The sequence below is a fragment of the Alexandromys fortis genome, unplaced genomic scaffold, assembly GCF_014885135.2.
Source record: "Alexandromys fortis isolate MF-2015 unplaced genomic scaffold, M_Fortis_MF-2015_v1.1 scaffold_28, whole genome shotgun sequence".
Classification (NCBI taxonomy): domain Eukaryota; kingdom Metazoa; phylum Chordata; class Mammalia; order Rodentia; family Cricetidae; genus Alexandromys; species Alexandromys fortis.
Genome location: NW_026067901.1, coordinates 9,112,802 through 9,136,734, shown reverse-complemented (window position 1 = coordinate 9,136,734; position 23,933 = coordinate 9,112,802). Strand labels below are relative to the sequence as shown.

At 51.6% G+C, this 23,933-nt stretch overlaps 2 protein-coding genes across 5 annotated transcripts; both read left to right on the top strand.

The window, feature by feature from the left end:
• The first annotated feature begins 105 nt into the window (after positions 1 to 105).
• Trabd (TraB domain containing) lies at positions 106 to 10,641 on the top strand. Of its 4 annotated transcripts, none has more exons than XM_050131148.1 (10): positions 106 to 217; positions 4,792 to 4,856; positions 5,140 to 5,218; positions 5,735 to 5,901; positions 6,233 to 6,373; positions 8,331 to 8,441; positions 8,540 to 8,679; positions 8,806 to 8,978; positions 9,057 to 9,168; positions 9,269 to 10,641. In XM_050131148.1, the coding sequence occupies exons 2-10, from the start codon at positions 4,827 to 4,829 to the stop codon at positions 9,444 to 9,446; spliced, it is 1,131 nt and encodes a 376-aa protein (XP_049987105.1). In that variant the 5' UTR covers positions 106 to 217; positions 4,792 to 4,826; the 3' UTR covers positions 9,447 to 10,641. The 4 variants fall into 4 exon arrangements, with proteins under 4 accessions (XP_049987105.1, XP_049987114.1, XP_049987088.1 ...); XM_050131157.1 differs by lacking the exon at positions 106 to 217 and adding an exon at positions 244 to 445; XM_050131131.1 differs by lacking the exon at positions 106 to 217 and adding an exon at positions 244 to 655.
• Positions 10,642 to 12,284: 1,643 nt separating this feature from the next.
• Positions 12,285 to 23,925, top strand: Selenoo (selenoprotein O). Its single transcript, XM_050131117.1, has 9 exons — positions 12,285 to 12,880; positions 16,103 to 16,306; positions 17,434 to 17,620; positions 18,876 to 19,006; positions 19,591 to 19,871; positions 22,124 to 22,268; positions 22,840 to 23,025; positions 23,162 to 23,318; positions 23,409 to 23,925. Exons 1-9 carry the CDS (start codon positions 12,321 to 12,323, stop codon positions 23,571 to 23,573), a joined length of 2,016 nt encoding a protein of 671 aa, XP_049987074.1. The 5' UTR covers positions 12,285 to 12,320; the 3' UTR covers positions 23,574 to 23,925.
• Positions 23,926 to 23,933: the final 8 nt, after the last annotated feature.

Genomic DNA, 23,933 nt, shown 5'->3' with positions numbered 1-23,933 from the left:
GGACCTGGGGGCGTCGGGCCGGTAGGCGGGACCCTGCGCTTAGACCCGGCGGGGGCGGGGTCTCGCGCGCGCGCGGCCCTGGGAGGCATTTCCCGGCATGCCGTGCGGCCTGCACCCTCGGCCTGTCCGGCCCGTCCGGCCGCCCCGCCCCGGCCCACCCCGTCAGCCCGGCGGCGCGCGCATGGAGGCCGGCTGAGGAGCGCCGCCGCCTCGCTCGGTACGCCGTGGCCTGGCCGGGCGGGCGGGGACTCGTCGCGCCTGGAAGGCGCGTGCGGGAGGGCGCGAGCTGCAGGTGGGGACTACGGAGACCGACCAGGGGCACGCATCCCACCGGGTCAGGCTGGCGCAGGACGGTGTAGATTTTCTTGGGATCGCGAGTCCCAGAAACAACCCGGACGCTCAGAAGCGCCCTGCTGGCTTTGGGACGTCAAGAGCTTCTTTAGAAGTGAGCTCGTCTCCAAGCTTCCGTGCTCCTCCAGCGGAGGGGCTGCAGGTTCGCTGGTCTGACGAGACTGCGGTCCCCGGGCCTCCCTCTCTTGCCTCTCTAAGAAGGCTCGTCTTTGCGGTGGCCGTGGTACTGTGGGCAGGATGCCAGGCTCTGGCAGAGTGGACGGCTCCAGGAGCCTGCAGGCCCCTACAGGGCATCTGTCTCCAGGTGAACAGAAACTAGGTCCCGGGAGGACTGGCTAAGGCTTCTTCACCTCCGATGTGTTTCCTCTTCCGGCCCTCAGCTCGGCCACACTTGGGTAAAATATGTTTTGTTGCAGCAGGTTTTCTTGGGTCCGGTAGTGCCCAGGCTTCAGAAACGAACAAGAGGCGGCCAGGGCTTTTAGGCACCGTTACTTCTTTCTTTCTTGGTTCTCTGAGTAGGCAATGAAGGCTTGTCTAGTAGTTCACCTGGTCGTGGTCGTCTGAGAAGCAGGTTTTCAGAGATTGAAGAGTAGGATGGGTGTGTCAGCTCAGGGTGGTGATGGGGTTTTGTAGATCGGGAAATTTAACAAACGTCTGTTTCTCGGACTTGTAGAGACTGTGAATCCAAGGACGAATGCTAATCTTTTTGGGTTGCTGATTGACAGCTGCCCGGCTCCTAGAGGCCCCTTCTCATTGTGTTCTCGCGGCTCCTTAGTGTCTCTTATAAGGACACCAATCCTATCATGGGATCTTCCTTATGGCCTTATCTGAATCCATTCACCCCTTAAAACCTCTGCCTATTGATGTCATTACTTTGAGGCGCAGGTTTTCAGTGTATGGTTTCGGTAAGAGGATACATTTAGTTTGTATTAATAGGACCCAGGCTGGGCAGGTGGGGAGCCTATCTGAAATGGGTCTGCATTCAATGCAGAACCTCTGGTTACTTTGAGCTAGTATGCCAGCGCACTGTCTCCCTGTGAGCCCTGACATGAATCGGACTTTCCTGCCCTTTGAGCCAGCGTTTTTACTCTTAAAGCCATAGATGGCTGTGAATTTTCAAAAATCTAAGCCTAGTTCCCCTCAAAATGTAGCATATGCTAAAAGTTCAGGTGTTTGGCATATAGAAGCATCTTGCCTGGTTGGTAGCAGGCCTGGAACAGCATCTCCCAGTCCTGCTCAGCAAGAAGAGCTGGTTGGAGGCCCGCTTTACCAGCTCTCAGACTTTACCCTGGAAAAGTTTACAGTGTGGTCTTGGCCAGGAATAGGTCTAGAAACTGCTAACTACTGGAGATTTATGAAGAGATTTGTTCCCTGGGGAGGTTAGACAGTGGGAGGTCTCTTCTTGTGACTTGAGTATGTCTGGAAAGCACACATGGCAAGCATAGTGCAGGTTCGGTGGCTGGATGTTTGGTGGGTGTGAAAATGGGGGTCTGTCTCTGTTGCTCAGTCATAAATAGTTAGCAGAGAAAAGAGGTATTCGTATCCTAATAATATTGCATCTGAGAGACAGGAAGCCAAAGGATTGGAAAATGTGTGGATTTGATAGTGGCAGGGACTCAGAATCACAGGCTTCTGGCCAGGGGTTGGGGGAAGCTGTCAGTGGCCTTCTTGCCTGACATGCCCTCCCTTCTGCACTACTCTGCCTGGGAGCCACAAGGGGCCCTGGTATTGTGTTTGGGTGTCAGAGCTTGGCTCTTGACCAGCCTGTGGGCTCCTCCACCTACCACACAATTGGGGTGACTGGAGGTGAAATCAGCCCTGCTGTGGACCAGCCAGAGACTTTGCACAGCTATCTTGAGCTAGTATTCCAGCTTTGGTGGCCTCCATACTCCTCAAAGGCTCAGAGGCACCCTAAGCAAGCTTTGAAGGGTAGATCTACCAAGCTAACTGCAAACCTGCAACCGCCCCACCTCTGAAAGGGCAGGGCAGGCAGAGATGATGTGGTCCTTTCCCATTCGCTGCTGCTCTGGCTGCCCCTCCCACTTAGGCAGGATGTTGTAAGTTTTCATTTCTTGCTTCAGCAGCCTGGTGCTGCTGTTAGTACTACTGGTTTGCTTCCATATGTTCAGCCAGACCACGGATGATCATCTCCTTCACTGTTGGTCGCTGTTTGGGTTACACTCCCCACCCCTGCCTGGGGTTCCATGGAGTGAGAGGGACAATCCCTACAATGTCCTGGAAGGCAGATTCTCCCAAGCTGGCCCAGCACATCTCCCCTTTCCTGTTTCTTTGAAGCTTTTTATTCTGTTAATTGAAAAGAGAGCCCTGTGGTGAAACTATGAGCAGATGCAATGGGGTCTAGTGTAGTCCTGGCTATGCCCAGGCCCTGAGTCAGCAATGACTCTTCCCAAATGTGCCAACCTTTATAATGTCCAGGGGGCATTTTAGGATAGGCTCCAGACTAGGGAGAAGGGAGACCCCAGGGCAGAGCAGTATGGTAAGCTCTGCTTGCCCCTAGAACAGCGGGAAGCTCCATAAGGCCAGAAGCACATGGTTTCAGAGGCTGTCTCATGGTCTCTGCTGCCCTCTACCTTGTAACCCTTGCTGGCCCTGCTCCAGTTCCTCTTTCCTGCCCTCATTTTAATATTGACCACAGCATTAGAGGTTTGATTACACCCAGAGAGACCCCTGAATCACATTTATCAGCAGGACTAGAGGAGACTGTAGGTGGGGGGCTGAAAGTTCCAAGAAGTGTGCAGATAAAAGTGGTAGGTCAAAGTGAGCCCAGAAAGTCCCCAGGTCTGTGGGGACCATTGTCATCTTACCATCCCCCCATTCTGACCCAGCTCCTTCCAGGGCACATTTCCCTCAGCACTCAAACACACCAAAGCAGAATCACCCTTTCTTGCCATAGCTGAAGGAAAACTAGAATTCTAAACATTAAACATGAAAAACATTACAAAACCCAGGAGGTAAGAACATGTACTGCTCTTTTGGGGGGGGGGGGGAGTAGAGCAGTGTTTCTCTGTATAGTTCTAGCTGTCCTGGAACTCGCCTTGTAGACCAGACTGGCCTTGAACTCAGATCCACCTGCCTCTGCCTCCTGAGTGCTGGGGTTAAAGGTGTGCACCACTGTTCCCCATAAGTACTGCTCTTAGAGGTATCAGGTGGGTACTGTACCCATGTGCACAAAACACACAGGCACACAAATATACATATTTGGTAATAATAAAAATTCTTGAAAACATTACTGTGCCCAGGGTCAGGTTTTTCCAATAGGTTTGTCATTTTTAAAGGCTTTCTCCAGCCAGGACCATTGTGTCTGCTAAGTGTTTCTGTCCTGAGTGCTCAGATCCTGTGGATGTTTACATATTTGGATTCACACACTTTGTTAATCAAATATAATGTTTATAAGTAACATGTACATTATGATTGATGATTTTATTTTGTTTGAGGAAATAGCGTCTGTAATTCATGAAACCCACCAGCATGGAATTGATATACCTTTACATGTTTTTACTAAGACTTATATAGTTGGGAGGGGTGACTGGAGAGATGGCTTAGCAGATAAAGAGTACCATACTGTTCTTGCAGAGGACCTGAATCCAGTTCTCAACACTTACATCAGTTACCTCACAACCACCTGTAACTCCAGCTCCAGATTAATCTGTCGCTTGTGTCCCCCACTGGCACCCAAACACATGTGCACATACAGGCACACACACAAAGACACTATATATATATACATACATACATACATACATACATACATCTGCCTGGTCGGCGGCATCTGACCACTGGCACATACATGAAGTCTGGTGACCTTGCTGGGCCATAGTTTGGAGCTGCCTTTGTCCCCTTTGGACAGTGTGTTACTCTTCTCTCTGTGCCATCTGGCACTCTGGGTCCCCAACCCTGGGGCTCCCAGTGACACAGTAAGGAACCGCAATGCCGTGGACTGGTCACCAGGGTACTACCCCTTGTCAAGTTTCTAATGCAGTTTCTTCCATGTTAGGTTTCTTTGTCTTTTAAACTGGAAAAATTATCTTGGCTCCTCAGGATGCTGTCTTCTTGCTTAGTCTTCCATCTGGCTCATAGCCAAATGGTTGTGGCCATCGTTATAAAAAGAATGGAGGGTTTCCTTGAAGTGGCTTTCCCAAAAGGCTCTGGGGTTCCCAGCATGGGGATAGCAGCCGCAGCACTGTGTCCTACAATAACCCCAGAGGAGTTAGTACAACTCCTCAGAGAGGTGCAGGTTAGCTTCACTATGTTTGCACCTTTGTGGGTTGAAGCCCGTGTGCCAGGGACTGGACACTCATCAGTCTGGCACATCCCAAAAGAACCCTAGACCTCAAATAGCATGGACCCAGTCCTTTTGCCACAGTGATCCCTGATCCTGCTTCTGGGGCCCCGGGTAAGAGCTATGTCTGTATTCCTCAGGCATCCTGCATCAATCAGGAAGCTGCTGTCCTATCATGGAGGGAGAGGAGAAGCCAGCTCAAGAGGTAAGGGAAGCTGGGGGCTGATGGAGCATCTTCCTAAACAACGCTTTTCCCAAGTCCAGCAGCATCTTTTGGTGCTGCTCACAGCAGGGTGAGGGTCCTGGTGCGGCTATCTTGGGTCCCTTTAGCTGTTTCTCTGCAGAAACCTAACTTGGTATAACTAGTGTTTTTGGGGTCCAGCCAGCAGTACCTCCACGGGTTAGACCTGAGGCAATGGTCTGAAGTGTGCCGACCTGTGCGGTGGGGCCCAGGTATTTGAACACTTACTTGAACTCTCTCTCTGCAGGCTGATATGGAACCCGTGGTAACATCAGGGGCCTCGGAATCAGTGCCAAGGGTGCTTTCCGGAGACCCTCAAAACATCTGTATGTTTCCCTTCAGGACTTGGTATAGACACAGTGCTGGGTCCCAGGGAGGGAATGGGACTATCAATGGCCTGCCCAGCTGTGGGGAGGGAGTAAAAACAGCAGGAACCCCTCACTGCACTCAGGTGCCCTGAAATATCCTAAAATTGGCTGCCAACTTATACCTGCACAGAGCCTCTGCTTCCCCTGAGTCTAGCCATGTTTGTGACTGAGACACTTTCAGGGCACATGGTCACCTCCCCTTCCCCATCCACAGCAGTTTGGGTCCTGCGACAGTTTGGGTCTAGTTGAGGGTGAGTAGAGAACTCCTGCCCAGGCCCTCAGATAGCACTCTGCTCACAGGTGGCTTGTCTGGTCGTCTGGGTAAGCCGGTTGTGTGGAGGGCCCTGCCTGCCAGAGATTATTTGCCCCATGGGAGTCAGTCCTCACTGAGGGCCTGGAAAGGGTCTGTAGCCGGTGTATAGGCGACTGCCCTGGCTTCAGGCCGTAGTCCAATGGCCTTTGCTGTTGTTGCAGCTGACGTGGATGCCTTCAACTTGCTCCTGGAGATGAAACTGAAGCGGCGGCGTGAGCGGCCCAACCTTCCACGTACTGTGACCCAGCTGGTGGCTGAGGATGGGAGCAGGGTATATGTGGTGGGCACTGCTCACTTCAGTGATGACAGCAAGCGGGATGTAGTGAAGGTGAGCGCTTGCCCTTTTAACACTGCATCTGCCAGTCTGCACCTCAGGGACTCAGGCCAGGGCAACCAGACAAGAACTGCAGCAGGCATTTCTAGCTCCGGAGTCCCCAGGAGTGATAAGTAGTGTTTCCTGCTGCACAGCTCAGCCTTATGCTTCTTCATTTTTAACAAGTAAAGCTGCCTCACAGCTTTCTTTGGTTGCTTTTTCTCTAGAATTTGTCACTGAAGCCACACAGGCTGTTAGCACTGGCTGTTCCCTGGTGTGGGGTTCCTTGTCCAGTGTGGAACTACCAAGAGGATGGGTCTATTGGCGTGTGGCCCTTGCTTTACAGACTATCCGGGAGGTGCATCCTGACGTGGTAGTTGTGGAACTCTGTCAGTACCGTGTGTCCATGCTGAAGATGGATGAGAAAACGCTGCTACGAGAGGCCAAGGAGGTCAGCCTGGAGAAGCTGCAACAGGCTGTCAGGCAGGTGCGCACACGACCTGAAGCTGCTGCCCTTCCCTGTAGAGCCCAGAGTCTCCTTTGAGCCGATGACAGGCAGACTCCTCGCTGGGCCAGCCTCCTGGTCATTGCAGTCGTACCTCCTACTCACCCGGAGGAGGACAGGCTGGAAGAGGAGATGGATAAGGCTCCTTCACAAGGCAGGGACCTGTTTCGCTAAGCTGCAGTGGTGGGTCTGAGCATTGTCTGGCCCAGCACATTGCTGTATGACCCTTCCACATTGTCCCAGCCCTGCAGGGCTAAGAGAAGCAACACCCAGGAGCACATCCTTGTGAGCTTGGTTTTCAGAGGGCACCAGCATGTCCTGCCCCAGCTGCAGCGCACCTCCTCTTACTTGAAGGGAACAAGTATTAAAGTCTCAAGTGAGTGTCCCCAGACATCCTGAGCACTTTTCACCCTGGAGTCTTCCAGATGAGGGCTGTCACCATAAACCTTTACTGGATACCCTGTTAAAGAAGTCACCATGCAGTTAGGGTTTGTTTGTTTGTTTTTGTTTTTTGTTTTTGAGACAGGTTGGTTTCTCTGTGGCTTTTGGAGCCTGTTCTAGAACTTGTTCTGTAGACCAGGCTGGCCTTGAATTCACAGAGATCTGCCTGCCTCTGCCTCCTGAGTGCTGGGATTAAAGGTGTGCACCACCACTGCCCAACCAGGTGTGGTTTTAATACCAGTCGTGTGTTGTCCCTGTCCCCAACCCCTATGCACCCTCCTTACAACAGAGGGTTCCATACTCCACTAGAAGAAGAGCCGTACAACTGTCTGGGCTCATCAGTGAGGGCCTAGGTAAAGGTCAACAAAGTGGGGAGGCTGGCACCTGCTGCCCCTTGTCCACTCAAGGAGTCTCATGTGGCACTTAGTCTTCCCAGCAACAGTGTGTGATAGCATACACAGGTGGTGCCACCAGGAGGCCACTGTCCTGATGTCCAGTTTCTATTGTGGGCTGGCCTTACGGGCACTCTGACCCCATCAGCTCTAGTTCCAGGAGTCAGTTGGTACTGCCTGACCCATGACCCCAGGATGTGTGTAGTGGCAACAGCTTTAATCTCAGCACTTGGGAGGAAGGTGGATTTCTGTGAGTTCAAGACTAGCCTGTCTTCAAAGCAAGTTCCAGGCCAGCCAGGGCTACATTCTAAAAAACAGACAAGCCAGGTGGTGGTGGCACATGCCTTTAATCCCAGTACTTGAGAGGCAGAGGGGATCTCTGTGAGTTTGAGGCCAGCCTGGGCTACAGAGTGAGTTCCAGGACTGGATCCATAGCTATTGAGAAACCCTGTCATGAAAAACTTTTTTAAAAAAAAATCCTTCCACCTAAGTCTCATAGCTTAGACTTTGCAGTCTGTCCCCCATGTCAGATAGATAAGGATACTCCTGTAGGATAAATTATCACCAGGTTACAGTACACTCTCCTGAATCAAGAAAGGTACAGAGTAGACAGTCTATGCAGCAGCTCACAGGGTGACCTTTTTTAAAGAAAGGCCACCTGTCTCAGCCATGCAGTGGGGAATCTCAGCATATTGACCCACCTCAGGGCCCAGCCAACCTGGCCAGACCAGAGGCAGCCAGTGTCACTGTGAACGCTAGGCGTTCGTGTTGCCCTCCACAGGTGGAGGTGATGAATACTGAGGCTCCCTGTAAGTGCTGGACTCCAGCCTGTTTGCTCAGGACCAACCTGTGCCTCAGACACCTGGTCAGATAGTCTTAACATCTTAACATCTTCGACCAGCATATATAAAAAATTGTCAGGGAAAACACATTTGATTGGTTCTTGAAGCCAAGATGACCTGCTGTTGTCTGAGCCGCCTCATGAGCCAGGATGGCCTGTCCCTGGCTACTGGAAGGGGCCTAGCTCGAGGACACGCAGTTGTCTTCATACTGCTTTGCCTTGCTCACTGTGTGCACCATAGCTGACGCGGTTCCTCTTCCTACAGAATGGGCTCATGTCTGGACTCATGCAGATGCTGCTGCTGAAGGTGTCGGCCCACATCACTGAGCAGTTAGGCATGGCCCCTGGTGGCGAGTTCAGGGAAGCCTTCAAGGAGGTGGGTGCTAAGGCTTAGGGGATTTGTGAATGCCTCGGTGGGGGCTGGTGGCAGCTACCCATGGCGTTACAAGTACTAACATCCAGCATCTACCTCAGGCCAGCAAGGTACCATTCTGCAAATTCCACTTGGGTGACCGGCCCATCCCAGTCACCTTTAAGAGGGCTATTGCTGCACTCTCCTTCTGGCAGAAGGTCAAGCTGGCCTGGGGCCTGTGCTTCCTGTCGGACCCCATCAGGTAGGACAGCCTCCTGGCCTGTTCCTGGCACAGTCCACACCTGCTATGGTCCCTGCCCTGAGTCAGCAACACAATACGTCCCATGCCTTCATCCCCACAGTCTGAGCTCATGCCCTCTGCCCTCAGCAAAGACGATGTAGAGCGCTGCAAGCAGAAGGACCTGTTGGAGCAGATGATGGCAGAGATGATCGGGGAGTTTCCTGACTTGCACCGAACCATTGTCTCAGAGCGCGATATCTATTTGACGTATATGCTGCGGCAGGCTGCACGGCGCCTTGAGCTTCCCCGTGCCTCTGATGGTGATGGACAGGCCAGGGTGGGAACTCCCCAAGATAATAGCTCTGTGCCTCCCACTGACTTTTGCCCTCCCTCGACAGCTGAGCCCAGGAAGTGTGTCCCATCTGTGGTTGTGGGTGTCGTTGGCATGGGTCATGTGCCTGGCATTGAGAAGAACTGGAGTACCGATCTCAACATCCAGGAGATCATGACGTGAGTGCCCTCCCCACCTCACCCAGCAGTCTCTGCAGCTGCACGTGGTGGTGACCCATACATGTTCCAGCCAGGCCTACCACACCTCTCCCTCCCACAGAGTTCCCCCTCCGTCCATCTCTGGCAGAGTGTCCCGGGTGGCTGTGAAGGCTGCCTTCTTTGGCCTGCTGGGCTACAGTCTTTACTGGATGGGCCGTCGAACCATGAACCTGGTCCTATCACTGCCTGCTGCGCAGTTCTGCCTCCAGAGGGTGAGCGAGGCCCGGCCAGGCCGGTAGGAGGACCATACAAAGAAGAGACCACACCCCGGGGCTCTACTCCTCTGCATCACATCTGGTGCTCCCAAGGAGCTGGCACCACCTGTCCGGGGATGTTCCTGGGTGCAGATGCATCCAAGCCACCCCCTATGGGGGCTTAGGCCAGGCTTACCCTACCTTCCCCATGCCTAGCCCTCCCAAATAAAGAATATTTAATTGTCTGAGCTCAGGCTTCCCAGCAGCCCCACACATACATTGTAGGGGCCCCCATGGGTGTCAGGGCCGTCCACAGTGTCAGGACCCAGTGGCCTAACTCCAAAAGGGCCAAAAGCTGAGGGGAGGCACTGAGGTGCCCCACACCTAACCCCAGGGAGGCACTGAGGTGCCCCACACCTAACCCCAGGGTGGGCCTGGCAAGCTGTTGCTCTACCTACCTCACTGTGCCTTGTGCTCTGGCCGGCAGGAGCAACTGGCCCCGAGTGCATCTCACTGTGGGTTTGGGGCCGGCCAATATGGGGAGCTGGGTGTCCATGCAGCTCCTTCCTGTGGGTGTGTCAGGCCTTTGGCTGGCCTGGACATGCATGCAGCTTTGCCAGCTGCATCTCTGCCTGCAGAGAGTCTGTGGTTTGGATTTTGTTTTTTAATATCAAAAAAGTTTTTACTCAGGTAATTTTGACGTCAAAGAAAAAAACAAACTGAAGCAAATATCAGGAAATACAAGCCTTAAATCCAGCGAGGACAAAGAAGTCTTTTTATTTGTATTTGTGTGCCCCAAGTGGGCAGTGTATGTCAGAGTCAGCTTGGGTGTCCAGGTCAGCCTCTGCTAGACTCCAGTACAGCTCAGTGTGGCATGGGGCTGCCTCAGGTATCAGCCTGCTTCTCTGGCTGCCCTTGGTGCTAGGAGGGGCTTGACCTGATTCCTGTGCATTAGGTGGGATGCCCAGACTGCACTGTGGACAGTAGTGGACCCACTATGGACCACAGACCTAGGACCATGGTTGGCTTGTACACACCCAGCCATTCATGTATACAGGTGTGGCTCCTGGCATACTGCACAGCCTAGCAAGACCAAGACCACTCTGATTATCCTTGTGCTGACTGCCAAATAATGAAACACTGAGCTGGGCAGGGGATACAGGGCTGGTTGGGCTGTGTACTTCTGTCTCACACTTGTGGATTCATTCCCTAGAAAGAGAAATAAATTTTAATTTTGGAAGTTCCCGTTTTGTGAAGTGTATGGAAATGGGACTCAGGTGATGGGGACTGTCTTCCTCTTTTGTCATCTGCCCCCAGGTCTGCAGGATGCTTAGAGGTACTCCTGCATCCCAGAGTACATACTATCCACCTCAGCAAAGTATACGGGCTGGTGCTCACAAGTGCCTAGCAAGGTTATCTGTGTGCCAGCCAAGTGCATGTATTCAGCACCTGTATACCCTCTGGTTCATGCTTCAGGACTGCCTCGCAAACGGGAGAGGGGATACATCATCTCTTGGATGCAAGGTAGACCCTGAAGGTAGCCAGTGAAGTCCATGTTAGTGGCAGCAGCAACAACACAGATCCTCTGGCCAGGGCTGAGGTGCTAAAGCCTATTTTCACAGAAAAAGTCTACATACACAGCATCCTGCCTCCAGTGTAGAGGGAGGGCAAATTCACTAGTGTAATCACACAGCTCCAGGAGCAGAGCTAGGTTCGTTGCAGTTTTAGAAGCCCACTGTGGCCCCAGGAAAAGTTCCAGATGTGAATTCTCAGTGGCTGAAATGAAGTAACACAGCCAGGAAGGAGTGTGCTTGTCCATGCTCAAAGTCTTCTGTGTGAGGCTAATGGGTTTCCCTGAGCACTGGATGCTGTCTACCTCCCATCATCAAGGTTCATACCACCTAGAGTGCAGTTGACAGACACAAAATGGGGATGAAAGGAGATGTGATCACTTCAGAGAGAGGTTCTGTACGTGGTAAGCTCAGACTCCTGCCCTGACCCGATACCCAATCTGCTTCAGCCTTGCCCTAGTGTAATTGTTTACTCAAATTATCCCTATAGTAAGTCTTAGGTGGCCAGCTCCCCGCTCTCCCACAAATCCCACAGGAACACCTACAAGATTTCTGGCCCTTCTCCGGTCAAAACAAATGAGAAAAAAATGTCGTAATGGAAGGGCACTGTATATTCTACATTATAAGAATACATTTATTGTAGAAAGGAATCTACATTGATATGTGCTCTGAATTGAGCAGGAATGTTATCCAAGCATCTGACTCAGGACAAATGAAAGACTCGGGCCCTTGCTTGCAGACCTTCCCCCTGCTCACAGAGAGGGGATGATGGAGAGGAAAGCAACACCGTAAATCTGAAACAATATTGACGTCCTGAGCAGAGGGGCAAGACTCAAGTTTGGAATGACTGACTGCCTTTGTATGTACCTACATAATCTGCTGACTAAAGATTAGATGAAAGCTACTTTAGGATGTTAAACTACTGTCCGAGATTGTTGGCTCTCTGAATAAAGCAGCTCAAAGATTTAATTTCTGTTTTTATGGGTGTGATGGACAGAACCGCCCAAATGCAAAGCACCCAGTGGTGCTGGGGATGACCTTGGCTGCCCATCAGTTAGAGGAGCGGAGCCCCTGGTGGTCTTTTAGGGACGTCACTCGGCCTGTAAGCCCACTTGGAGTATTCCATGTCACCCGGGTGGGAGCTTCGGAGGTCTACTGGTCAGGTACCCTGATGTCAGAGTGTAGAGAGCGCCTCGGGCCCACTCACCTGCAACTTATCGAAGCCCGGAAGTAGACAAAAGAAAGAGAACCAATCAGAGTCACGCTTCTGGGCGTGCCCCTCGCCATCCCAGAATTGGGTGGTGAAAAACTTCCGGTCTTGGCGAGCGAGCTTCCGGCGGCGAGGCGAATGGCCTCCCTTAGAGCCGCGTTAGGGGCTTCTCTCGCGGCTGCCAGGACCCGGCCGCAGTCCGTCGGCCTCGCGCTTCCGGCGCCCGCGCCCTGGTCCGCCTGGGCTGCTGCTATGGAGCCCACGCCGCGCTGGCTAGCGGCGCTGCGCTTCGACAACCGCGCCCTGCGCGCGCTGCCGGTGGAGACGCCGCCGCCCGGACCCGAGGACGTCCTGTCCACCCCGCGGCCGGTGCCCGGAGCCTGCTTCAGCCGCGCACGGCCCGCCCCGCTGCGGCGGCCGCGCCTCGTGGCGCTGTCGGGGCCCGCGCTGGCGCTGCTGGGGCTCGAGGCCAGCGAGGAGGCCGAGGTCGAGGCCGAAGCCGCGCTTTTCTTCAGTGGCAATGCTCTGCTGCCGGGCGCCGAGCCCGCCGCGCACTGCTACTGTGGACACCAGTTCGGCCAGTTCGCTGGGCAGCTGGGCGACGGCGCCGCCATGTACCTGGGCGAGGTGTGCACTGCGGCCGGCGGCGAGCGCTGGGAGCTGCAACTCAAGGGCGCCGGCCCCACGCCCTTCTCCAGGTGCGGAACTCTGGGAGCACCCAGGCGGCCTCCTCCTGCGCGCTTGGGTGAAACGGGAAGGTGCTCAGTGGCGCTCTTGGCCCGGGTTGGGATAGCCAGCCCGACGCCCAGAAGAGCTCCATGGAGGGCTTAGTGCATAGAAGGTGGAGCGTCTTTGCAAAAGGTTTTGTGGAGGAAGGCATAGAGGCCTGACCGGGAGGTGCCCGGTGACAAGACAGAACAGGGAGTTAGGGGCTGTGTTCCCTTTCTGACAGACACTCTGTAGCGGTCCCCAGCTGCCTGTTCTGTCAGGTGAAGCAGAAGGAGCACGCCTCTAACGGCTGCCCGTTATGTTGTCAGAAACACACCGAGGACTTTGGAGCCAGTTCCAGGATTGATACTGTTTGCCCAGTTTTCGGAGGTGAAGTGTTGTACTAGTGGCCTGGCATCTGTTTTCCCATGTTGCTTAAGCAATCTGCTTCCCCAACTTGCCCAGGCTCTAGCAGGCCTCTCTCTGCACCGTCTAGGGACTGGAGGGATAGTCTCTTGTCATACCCACCTTCTCTGTGGCCATTCTCCCAAGCTTGTCAGTTCTAATCGCTCACACACACACACACCATCAGTTGGTTCTTGGATTCCTGTGGGAAGTACCCCAGTGGTCCAAGACAGGCCTGTCCAAATCCATACAGGCCCAAAGAAGCTCTTACCCAAGTCCTGCCACCCAGGTCCAGAGAGCACTTCGGGCTCTGTTTCTGGTTTTCATTACCTGATTGTAAGATGCTTGTTAAGTGACTAAGAGATAGTGAGTTGGGGTTTTATGGCTTGACACTACATCTGCCTCTCTTCCTCCAACCACCAACGTGCCAACCATCCCCCACCAAGTGTCTTCATCTCAGGCGAGTTCTCAGAATAGTGGATTCTTCCTCATCTTCCCACCCCCAAACCTTTGATCTGTGCCCCAAGCCAAATTGATGGTTTCACCTGGCACTCTGCTGCTCACGTGGAGCAAGCTTAGCAGAGGTGTCCACTCCTGAGAAGGGCAGATACCACATTCCAGAGCCCACTTGTTCTGGGAGCGGCTCAAACGTCTTCGTTTTGATATCCTTGTTCACAAGTTACACACACACACACACACACACACACACACAAGCCTGTTGTCAGGATAACTTGATGTCGGAAGGCTTTGTTGTTTATATCTTGTCATGGTGCTGAGAATCAGATCCAGAACCCCACAAGTTCTAGGCTACTACTGAGCCACATATCCAGCCACAAAAGATGCTTTTTGTGCGTACTTTTAGTTGGTGTTTCCATACCTGAGTCAGCTAAAATGTTTCCTTTAAGCCAGAGATCCCTTTGACCCTTGCTTAGGTCTCATAATTGGTGTGTCCGGTCCCTGACCTCAATGCTTTGCCAAGACTTGAGGCTGACATTGGAGGTGGTTGTGGGGTCAAGGCTTCTAGAGCCCCGAGATGGGTAGGTGGACTCTTCCCCTGCCTCCTCCCTGCCTTGAATGTAGGGGCTTTAGGACAAGCCCTTGTGGTAAGCTCAAGAACTCTCCTGCTGGGGGCTGGAGAAATGGCTCAGAGGTTAAGAGGTTTCAGAGGTCCTGAGTTCAATTCCCTACAACCACGTGATGGTTCACAACCATCTAAATGAGATCTGGTGCCCTCTACTGGTGTGTATATATGTTAAATAAGAAATCTTAAAAAAAAAATAATAAAAAAAACCTCTACTGCCAAGCCTCAGTCCTGTGCACAGCAGCCTACCTGCATGCCAGCTTTAGGTTACAGAGAAGCCAGAATTGCCATGTGGTCACACAGCAAAGATGAGAGGGTAACACTGCCGGAAGAGAGCTCACAGGGCAGATCACATTTCCTAGACTCCAACTAGGTTAGCATGGACTATGTTATCCTTTTCTGTCTTGAGACAGGGTCTCACTACATAGCTCTGGCTCTCTTGAAACTTGCCACATGTACTGTGCTAGCCTTGAACTCAGATTCATCTACCTCTGCCTCCCAGGTGCTGGGATTAAAGGCATGTGTCTCCACACCAGACTTGATCTTAAACTTTTGATTCTCCTGTCTTCCACACACTGAGGTTACAGGGCTGTACACAGCGTATTGGTTTGGTTGGTTACAGGTAGGGGCCTCTGTTGGTTAGGGCATCCAAGGCATCCCTCATGCAAGGAGTGACTATGGGTGTGGCCTGTCCAGGTAGGTGAACCATCACTGTGCTGGGCTTCCAATATTGTATTCTGATAAAAACAAAACAGGCCCAGTGTGTGGGAAGAGTTCAAGGTATACAAACTACTTGTAGAATGCAGTTGTGTCCCCCTTTTTGTTCTTTAGATCCCTGTAGCCCTACTGAGTCTGTCACGCGTAGACTTGTGGCCATGCAGGGGTATGACATGCGCTGCTTGTTGCAGCACTACCTACTATGCTGCAGTCACAGCAGTTCCTGCCTGCCCTTTGCGTTTGGAGCAGAGCCTGTGCCCTTCTCTGAGACCCTGGTAACAGCTGCTTCTGTACCTGCTCGCTCAGAGTGCGCCTTAGTGTTTCCATTGCTGTGAAGAGACACCATGACCACGGCAACTCTTATAACGTCAGACGTTTAATTGAAGGGGCTCGCTTAACAGTTTCAGGGCTTCAGTCCAGTATGATCATGAAAGGGAGCATGGCAGTGTGCAGGCAGACGTGCTAGAGCTGAGTGTGCTACATCTTGTAGGCAACAGGAAGTCAACACTTGAGGGAAGCTTGAGAAAAGAGACTTCAAAGCCCACCCCACAGTGACACACACCCTCCAAGGCCACACCTCCTAATAGTGCCACTACCTTTGGGGGCCATTTTCTTTCAAACCTCCACAGGTGATTTTCTGTTTATTTGGTTGGTTGGTTTTTTTTCGAGACAGGGTTTCTCTGTAGCTTTGGAGCCTGTCCTGGAACTAGCGCTTGTAGACCAGGCTGGCCTCAAACTCACAGAGATCTTCCTGCCTCTGCCTCCCAAGTGCTGGGATTAAAGGCGTGCGCCACCACCGCGTGGCCCGTTTTCTGTTTTTCATTATTGCAGAGGGTGCTAATGTGTATAATGCGCTAATTATTGTAACAGGGGTTTGTGTAAAACACTCCTGAAGACAAAACTGCAGGTTTGAAGTGTTTTTCTTCACCCAGCCTTAGTCGTATGACTGCCACACCAAAGCTCTTGTAACCTTTGCCTGACTGGCTCCCTGGCCTGTGTATAATTTCAGACAGGCTGATGGTCGCAAAGTCCTCCGGTCAAGCATCCGTGAGTTCCTGTGCAGTGAAGCCATGTTTCACCTGGGGATCCCCACCACGAGGGCCGGGGCCTGCGTCACATCTGAGTCCACAGTGATTCGCGACGTGTTCTATGATGGTAATCCAAAATATGAAAAGTGCACGGTTGTGTTGCGTATAGCTCCCACTTTTATAAGGTAATGCTGGGGTCCATTAGGCCTGTCTACGTGCACTTGCTCATAGATCGTAGAAGATCCATGCTTCTGCAGCCAGAATGTTGAACCCAGCTCGTGAATAAGCAACAGCACCTGGCTGTGGTCAGGATTTAACCCCAGATGCCTCTTGATGCCCCTTGACCAAGAACCACATAGAATTTCCACAAGAAAATGGCCTCATTTCGTGTCACCATAAGCAGACACCTATAGCTTTTTTCTTAGTCATTAACCTGGGCCTATCTGGCAGGTTCTTTTGTACCTTAGCTTGGAGCCAGCCATCTGAATGAGGAACTCCCAGGAGGTGGCTAGTATGTTCTTACGGCTCTCCATCCTGTCATGCCCAGACTAGTTGGCAATCTGTTACTCACCACCCACCCCACACACTGTTGGTCTCTGGCTTTTTCTGACCTCTGGGAGGATGGAAAGAGGCCAGAGATGATAACCTCTTCACTCTAGATGTCCTTCACCCTAACTTGGTAACATTTGAGTAGAAGCCTTCCTGTGCCGTGTACAATGTTGATAGCATCACTGGCCTCTGCCCACCAATTACCAGTAGCAACACAGTTACAATAAAAAAAAAAAATACCAGCCGGGCATGGTGGCACACACCTTTAATCCCAGCACTCGTGAGGCAGAGGCAGGCAGATCTCTGAGTTTTGAGGCCAGCCTGGTCTACAGAGCGAGTTCCAGAACAGCCAGGGCTACACAGAGAAACCCTGTCTCTGGTTAACAAAAGTCTCTGTACACGACCAGTTTCCCTGTGGGACAGCCACCCTGCCATGTATTCTCTCTGGTGGAGCCAGCCCTGCTGGTCTTCATAGTGTTTGGGGTATGCACAAAACCCTGTGTGGAGTTGGAGTTGCCAAAGTAGACAGCCATGGTGGTTTCTGGGCCTGATGGGCCTCCCAGGATCTGGGAACTAGAGATGAGATTAATTGTCAAGTCTGTTACTCAGAGATCTGGCTAGGCTCTGGCTGGGTGTGGCTTTGTCTATTCGCGTGTTCTTTCCATTGTAGGGCTCCAAGGCTTTGTAGCCATGCTGGTGTTTCTTTTTCTCACAAAGGGATGGGGTCTGTCTGACATATTGAACACTGGGGTTTTTTCTGCAGATTTGGCTCCTTTGAAATTTTTAAGCCCCCAGATGAATACACAGGGCGTGCAGGCCCTAGCGTGGGACGAAATGATATCCGAGTGCAGATGCTCGACTATGTGATCAGCTCTTTCTACCCTGAAATCCAGGCTGCCCATACCTGTGACAGTGACAACATACAGAGGAACGCTGCCTTTTTCAGAGAGGTAGGCAGGTTTCCCACTGGCCCTCCCCAATGACCATGGGTTGAGTGCTACTTGTTGGCCAATATGGTCACTGTGGCCAGAGACAGAGGCCTTTATCTGGTATCCCTGTCCTTTTCTGCTCCTTGCTGCTGCTCTCTGGTCTCATCATCTCCCTCAGCCTCATGAACCAGGGCTTTGTTATTTTGAGACAGTTTTACCAAGTAGCATTGGCTAGCCTGGAACTTGCTGTAAACCAGGCTGGTCTCAGACTCATAAAGATCCACTTGCTCTGCCTCCTGAGTGTTGGGGTTAAAGGCATGTGTTCGCCACACCCTATACACCAGGGCGTTTTGATGCTTTGACAAGACACCTGGTGCTGAGTACACCTATAAGAACTAAGAGGCCCAGCTAGTCTTGGAAGGAAGGACGCATGGACAGAAGCACTGTTGAGTGCTGGATACCTACTGCATGGGTCGGTGGCCTCAACCCAGCACACCCACATGGTATCTCAACTTGGGAGAAGAGATGTGGACACCCCGCCCCCCCAGCAAAGACCAGGCATAGTTCTGTTTCTGTGTGGCTTGGGCTAGACTACTACAAGTTATTGCAGCAGAATACTCCAAGCATGAGTCCGTGGGGCTTTGTCCCACACCATGTCACTTCTATTTCCCACCTCTGGCACAGTTGCTGGGGATGTGGTGTGACATAGCCACAAAGCACCAGGAGGAGCTGTGAGGCTCAGCTTTCTGCTCTCATAAGCTCCTGTCTTTGTCATGAAACTGGAAGGCCAGTACTCTCTGGTTCCCAGGAACTCCTGGGCTTTTCACACCGGTGAGGCACAAAAGGTCATTTGCTTGGGCGGTAGGGGCTGTGCTGTAGTCCTGTGCTTGGGCTCCTGTTCTCCAGGCCACACTGGACTTATGTTCAGGGTCACTGGTGGGCTGTTGGTGGCATGGCTGTATAGCACCCAGTGTGGAGATGGAATAGGAATGTCTAGGAAATAAGCAACTGACAAGTGTGGAGTTTTCCTGGGCCTCAGTCTGGGACGCTGATTTTTATGCTTTATCCAGAATTGGTAGCAGATAAAAGAAGAGGTGGTAAAAATGGAACTTAGGCCCATATAAATCAACTCACCCCAAACATAATTCTGAAACACTGAGTGGTAAAGGGAGTATTTATAGAGGGCCCTAGACTGAGATCTGCTTAGAGAAAACCCACTGGCATCCAGGAGATGCGCTGGGTGCTCTGGCGTGAGGAAGGGCCTGTCCTGCTCCAGGTGACACGACGCACAGCACGGATGGTGGCCGAGTGGCAGTGCGTTGGCTTCTGCCACGGAGTACTCAACACGGACAACATGAGCATCGTGGGGCTCACTATTGACTATGGACCCTTTGGCTTCCTGGACAGGTAATGTCCTTAGGGTTACAGGTGACGGAGCTTTTGCCTGTTGGCCACAGCGTAGGGTCATGGGTATGGGAAAGTAGCAGGGAACAGGCCTACATGCTGCTCATGTGCCTTTTTTCAATGTTTCATTCCCAGCAGTGTCTGGTCAGCCATTCCTACAAGCCAGAAATCAAGGGGTTTTTTGGAACTCACTGTGTAATCCAGGCTGGTCTTGAACTTATGATCCTCCTGTTTTAGGCTCCTGAATGATAGGATTATAGGAGTTAGAACAAGTCCCTTCACTGACAGGGTTTAAGTGGGTCAAAGGAGTGGGAGTACGGGGGAGGAGGCAGAGCAGAGACAGGTGGTAAGGATGGGGGTGCTATATCCAATAGCTTAAGTCTATATGGTCTCAAGGAGCTTCCCCCTGGCCTTGAGGCTTAACTGGTTGTGTTTAGGTATAACAAAGTACAGCTATCCTAGAGTTCTTGGCCTGGGCCCACAGGACCTGACAGAGCACGGGTGGGGTCGCATTGGCATAGTCATCAGTCTTCCCCAGGAGCCTGCCCTCACTGCGTCTCCTCTGATAGCACTTCTTTGTGTGGCAGATATGACCCTGACCATGTGTGCAATGCCTCTGACAATGCTGGGCGCTACACATATAGCAAGCAGCCTCAGGTGTGCAAGTGGAATCTGCAGAAACTGGCTGAAGCCCTGGAGCCTGAGCTGCCACTTGCTCTGGGTGAGGCCATCCTAGCAGAGGAGTTTGACAGCGAATTCCAAAGGCACTATCTACAGAAGATGCGTAAGAAGCTGGGCCTTATTCGAGTGGAGCAGGAAGAAGATGGGACACTTGTGGCCAAGCTTCTGGAGACCATGCATCTGACTGGTGAGCCACAGAACCATCATTATGGGCAAATATTCAGTGGCATTGAGGACATTCTCATTTCCCAGACTGGAATTGTCTCCTTTAAATGTTCCTTGTCTACCTCCCCAAACATCTACTACTCTAGGGACCTCAGTAGGATTTGTCTGTGACGGATTCTACTACACAGAAGATCCATAGGTTCTTCCATGTTGTAACATGTCTGAATTTAGTTCCCTTTTTAATGCTGAATATCCAGTGTCTATGGTAATGATCCCCTTGAGTCATTTTTGTTTTTTTTGTTTTGAGACAAAGTTTCTCTGTGGAACAGTCCTGGCTGTCCTGGAAATCACTTTGTAGACTGGGCTGCCTCAAACTCACTGAGATCCGCCTACCTCTACCTCCCAAGTGCTGGGATTAAAGGCGTGCTCCACTACTGTCAGGCCACCCCATTGGTTTTTTTATTATGTTCATTGATGTTTGCCTGCATGTATGTCTATGTGAGGGTGTCAAAGTCCTGGAACTGGAGTTAATACAGTTGTGAGCTACCATGTGGGTGCTGGGAATTGAACCCTGGTCCTCTGGTAGAGCAGTGCTCTCAACCTCTTATCCATCTCTCCAGCCTATGTTTTCACCTTTTTGAGACAGGGTCTCACTGTGTAGGTCCTAGTCGGCCTGGAACTTGCAATGTAGACCAGGCTAGCCTCAAACTCAAGAAAACTGCTTGCCTCTGTCCCTGGAGTGCTAAGATTAAAGATGTGTGCCATCACAGTCCCTGGCCTTATTTCTTAAATCTTTTATTTATTTTTGATTTATTTTATGTGCATTGGTGATTTGCCATGGGTGTCNCCTTATTTCTTAAATCTTTTATTTATTTTTGATTTATTTTATGTGCATTGGTGATTTGCCATGGGTGTCAGGTCCCCTGGAATTGGAATTACAGACAGTTGTGAGCTGCCATGTGGGTGCTGGGAATCGAACTCAGGACCTTTGGAAGAGCAGTCAGTGCTCTTAACCACTGAGCCATCTCTCCAGCCCTCCCTGGCCTTTTTAAAAACTATTTATTATTCTGTGTGTGGAGGCAGATGTGCCTATGACCCTACAAGCATGGCAGTCATTTGCAGGAACCATCTCTCCTACCATGTTGATCCTGGGTAATGAGCACAGGTTGTCACAGTGGCAAGTGGCTCTATCCATTGAGCCACATTGTTTTGAAACTGGGTGCTGAGCTGGGGAGATGATGGATAAGAGTGCTTGCTCTGCAAGGATGAGAACCCAAGCCCTAACCCATAGCACCCACATAAAAAGGCAGGTAACCTCAACATTGCAGGTGGGGTAGGGAGCTTCCAGTTGAGTGTCTTGAATAAAGCAAGGCCTAGAGCAATAGAGGAAGGCAGCAGAGATCTTGCTCTAGCCTTCTTATGCATGCATCATATAGACTGGGAAGGCTGGTGAGATGGCCCATCACAGAGAGCTTGCTCTCCAGTATCCAACCCTGAGAACCTGTGTTTGACTCCCAGAACCACAGAAAGATGGGCGAGAACTTATTCTATAAAGATGTCCTCTGACTTCCACACATGTACCACAGCATGTAAGCACAAGATAAACTGGATTTTGCTATCTGGCCTAGAACTTGACAGCCTCCTTCGTACTGTGTGATTATAGGTATGTACTGCTACACCTGATTTCTCATTTTATAAATTTGTTTTTCAAGACAGGGTTTCTCTGTGTAGCCCTGACTGTCCTGGAACTTGTAGATATCCGCCTGAAGGCTTGTGCCACCACCACTTGGCTTTATTTTGTTTTTAAGAAATTATTGTGTCCACATGCATACTACAGTGTTGTACATGGCAGAGGTAGAAGAACAATTTCTAAAAGTCAATTATAGTTCCATGATTTGGGTCTTGGGGATCAAACTAGGGCCAGTACATACGGCAGTAAGCCATATCCATTGTCCACTGAGCAATCTTACCAGCCCTCATTTCCCGTTTATGTGTATGTTGCTTAGGAGTTGCATGGTTCCAAGTAAAGATTATTGCTAGTCAGGCTGACAGCTACAGTGTATCAAGTATGTTTGTAAACAGGTGTATCAAGGTGCCCTAGGCAAGCACTGTGACTGGGGCTCCCATGCTAGCCTTGGTTTTTGTCAGTGTCAATCCATTTTCCAGGTGACCTACAAAGGACTTGTAACAGATGTCTATGGCTAAGAAAATGGGCTGGGCAGGAGTTAAGGAGCCGGCATCTGCCTCCCAGCACCTGAGCAGCTCGTTTTTCAGGTGCTGACTTCACAAACACCTTCTATATGCTGAGCTCCTTCCCGACCGAACCATCGGACTCAGCAGAGTTCCTAACCAGGCTGACCTCCCAGTGTGCCTCTCTGGAAGAACTAAGGCTTGCCTTCCGACCCCAGATGGATCCACGGTGAGCAGACCCTTGGATTTCTTTTCAGAAGGGGAACAGCAGGGAGGTTGGAGACTGCCAGTAAGAATCCTTCACAGGTGCACCGGGAGCCTTGCAGCTGCCCCATTCCTGTGCATGAAATGCAGTAAGGCCACATTTCTGCAGCATTGAGGACCAGGGCACTAACACGAAGAAAGCAGAACACACGTGGACTGGGATGGAGATGCCAAGCATACTGTGTCTTCCATACCATCTCCTACAGGGTGTGCACACTGTCCAGAGATGTGGGAAATGCTGGTAGTGGCTTATGGCTATCAAATAACAACACAGAGGCTAGTCATGCAGATGGAATTTAGTGGAGACTGGAGCAGTAATCATTAAGAAGAAATGGCACTTCAGATTTGGTGGAAACACCCTGGTCAGATGGTCTCTCACCTCCTCAGCTAACTACAATGCCTGGGTCCAGGGCAATCTGAAAGTTGCCCCAGCACCTGAGTCATATGGCTATCTACAAAGCAGCCAACCTCACAGCAAGACAAAGTCTGTATACTGCCCCCTGGCTGAGGTATTCCCATGCCGCCCCTCCCTGCAGGCAACTCTCTATGATGCTGATGCTTGCACAGTCGAATCCACAGCTCTTTGCACTCATTGGCACTCAAGCAAATGTCACAAAGGAACTAGAGCGTGTGGAACAACAGTCACGGCTGGAACAGCTGAGCCCCGCTGAATTGCAGAGCAGAAACACAGACCACTGGGAAACCTGGCTACAGAAGTACAGGTAAGCAACTTCCAGGGTCACTTGTCCGGGCTCCTTGGCACAGTGGCACAAGGAGGTGGCTGCAGATGGCTCTGAATTGGGGGGAACGGAGCAAGCTTTTCTTGTTGGGAAAACCCAGCTAGGGATATGATTCCAGAGTCCGTCTGGACAAGGAGAAGGAGGGCGTCGGAGATACTGCTGCCTGGCAGGCCGAACGTATGCGCATCATGCATGCCAACAACCCCAAGTACGTCCTAAGGAACTATATTGCACAGAATGCCATTGAAGCTGCTGAAAACGGAGACTTTTCTGAGGCAAGTACACACCTGTGCCTACTACGTCCCTGGGAGGAAGGGCTGCCATTAAATATGCCCCTCACCTAATTCTTCTCACCTGTTCTCTAGGTGCGACGTGTCCTGAAGCTGCTAGAATCTCCTTACTACAGTGACGAGGCAGCCACTGAGGCCACAGGCCCTGAAGCAGTGGCAAGGACCACTGATGAGCAGTGTTCCTATAGCAGCAGGCCACCCCTCTGGGCGGCAGAACTCTGCGTAACATGATCCTCATAAAGGCCTCGGTGTCCTCACATGTCTGGAGTCCCCCGAGGCCTCCCCAGCGCTGCTGAGTTGCTGAGACCACTGGGATCCCTACCCTAATGGTCTCTCCATGATGGCAGAGATCTCCAGTCAAAACCTGACCCATCTCTGTCTGATACCACCTTAGCAGTATTGCTCTGACCTAGCACTCGACATGCCCCCAGCACACTGTGCTTCATGCCAGTATAGGAGCTGTTTCATGCTTTTAAGTGGTATAAACAGGGCTAAATAAGCCTTGTAGCCTGTTTGCACATCTGCCCCAAAGGGCTGGGCCTGACACCTGTTAAAACTCCCAGGCCGCTAAATAAAGCAGCTTTTTCAGGTCTGTCTGTG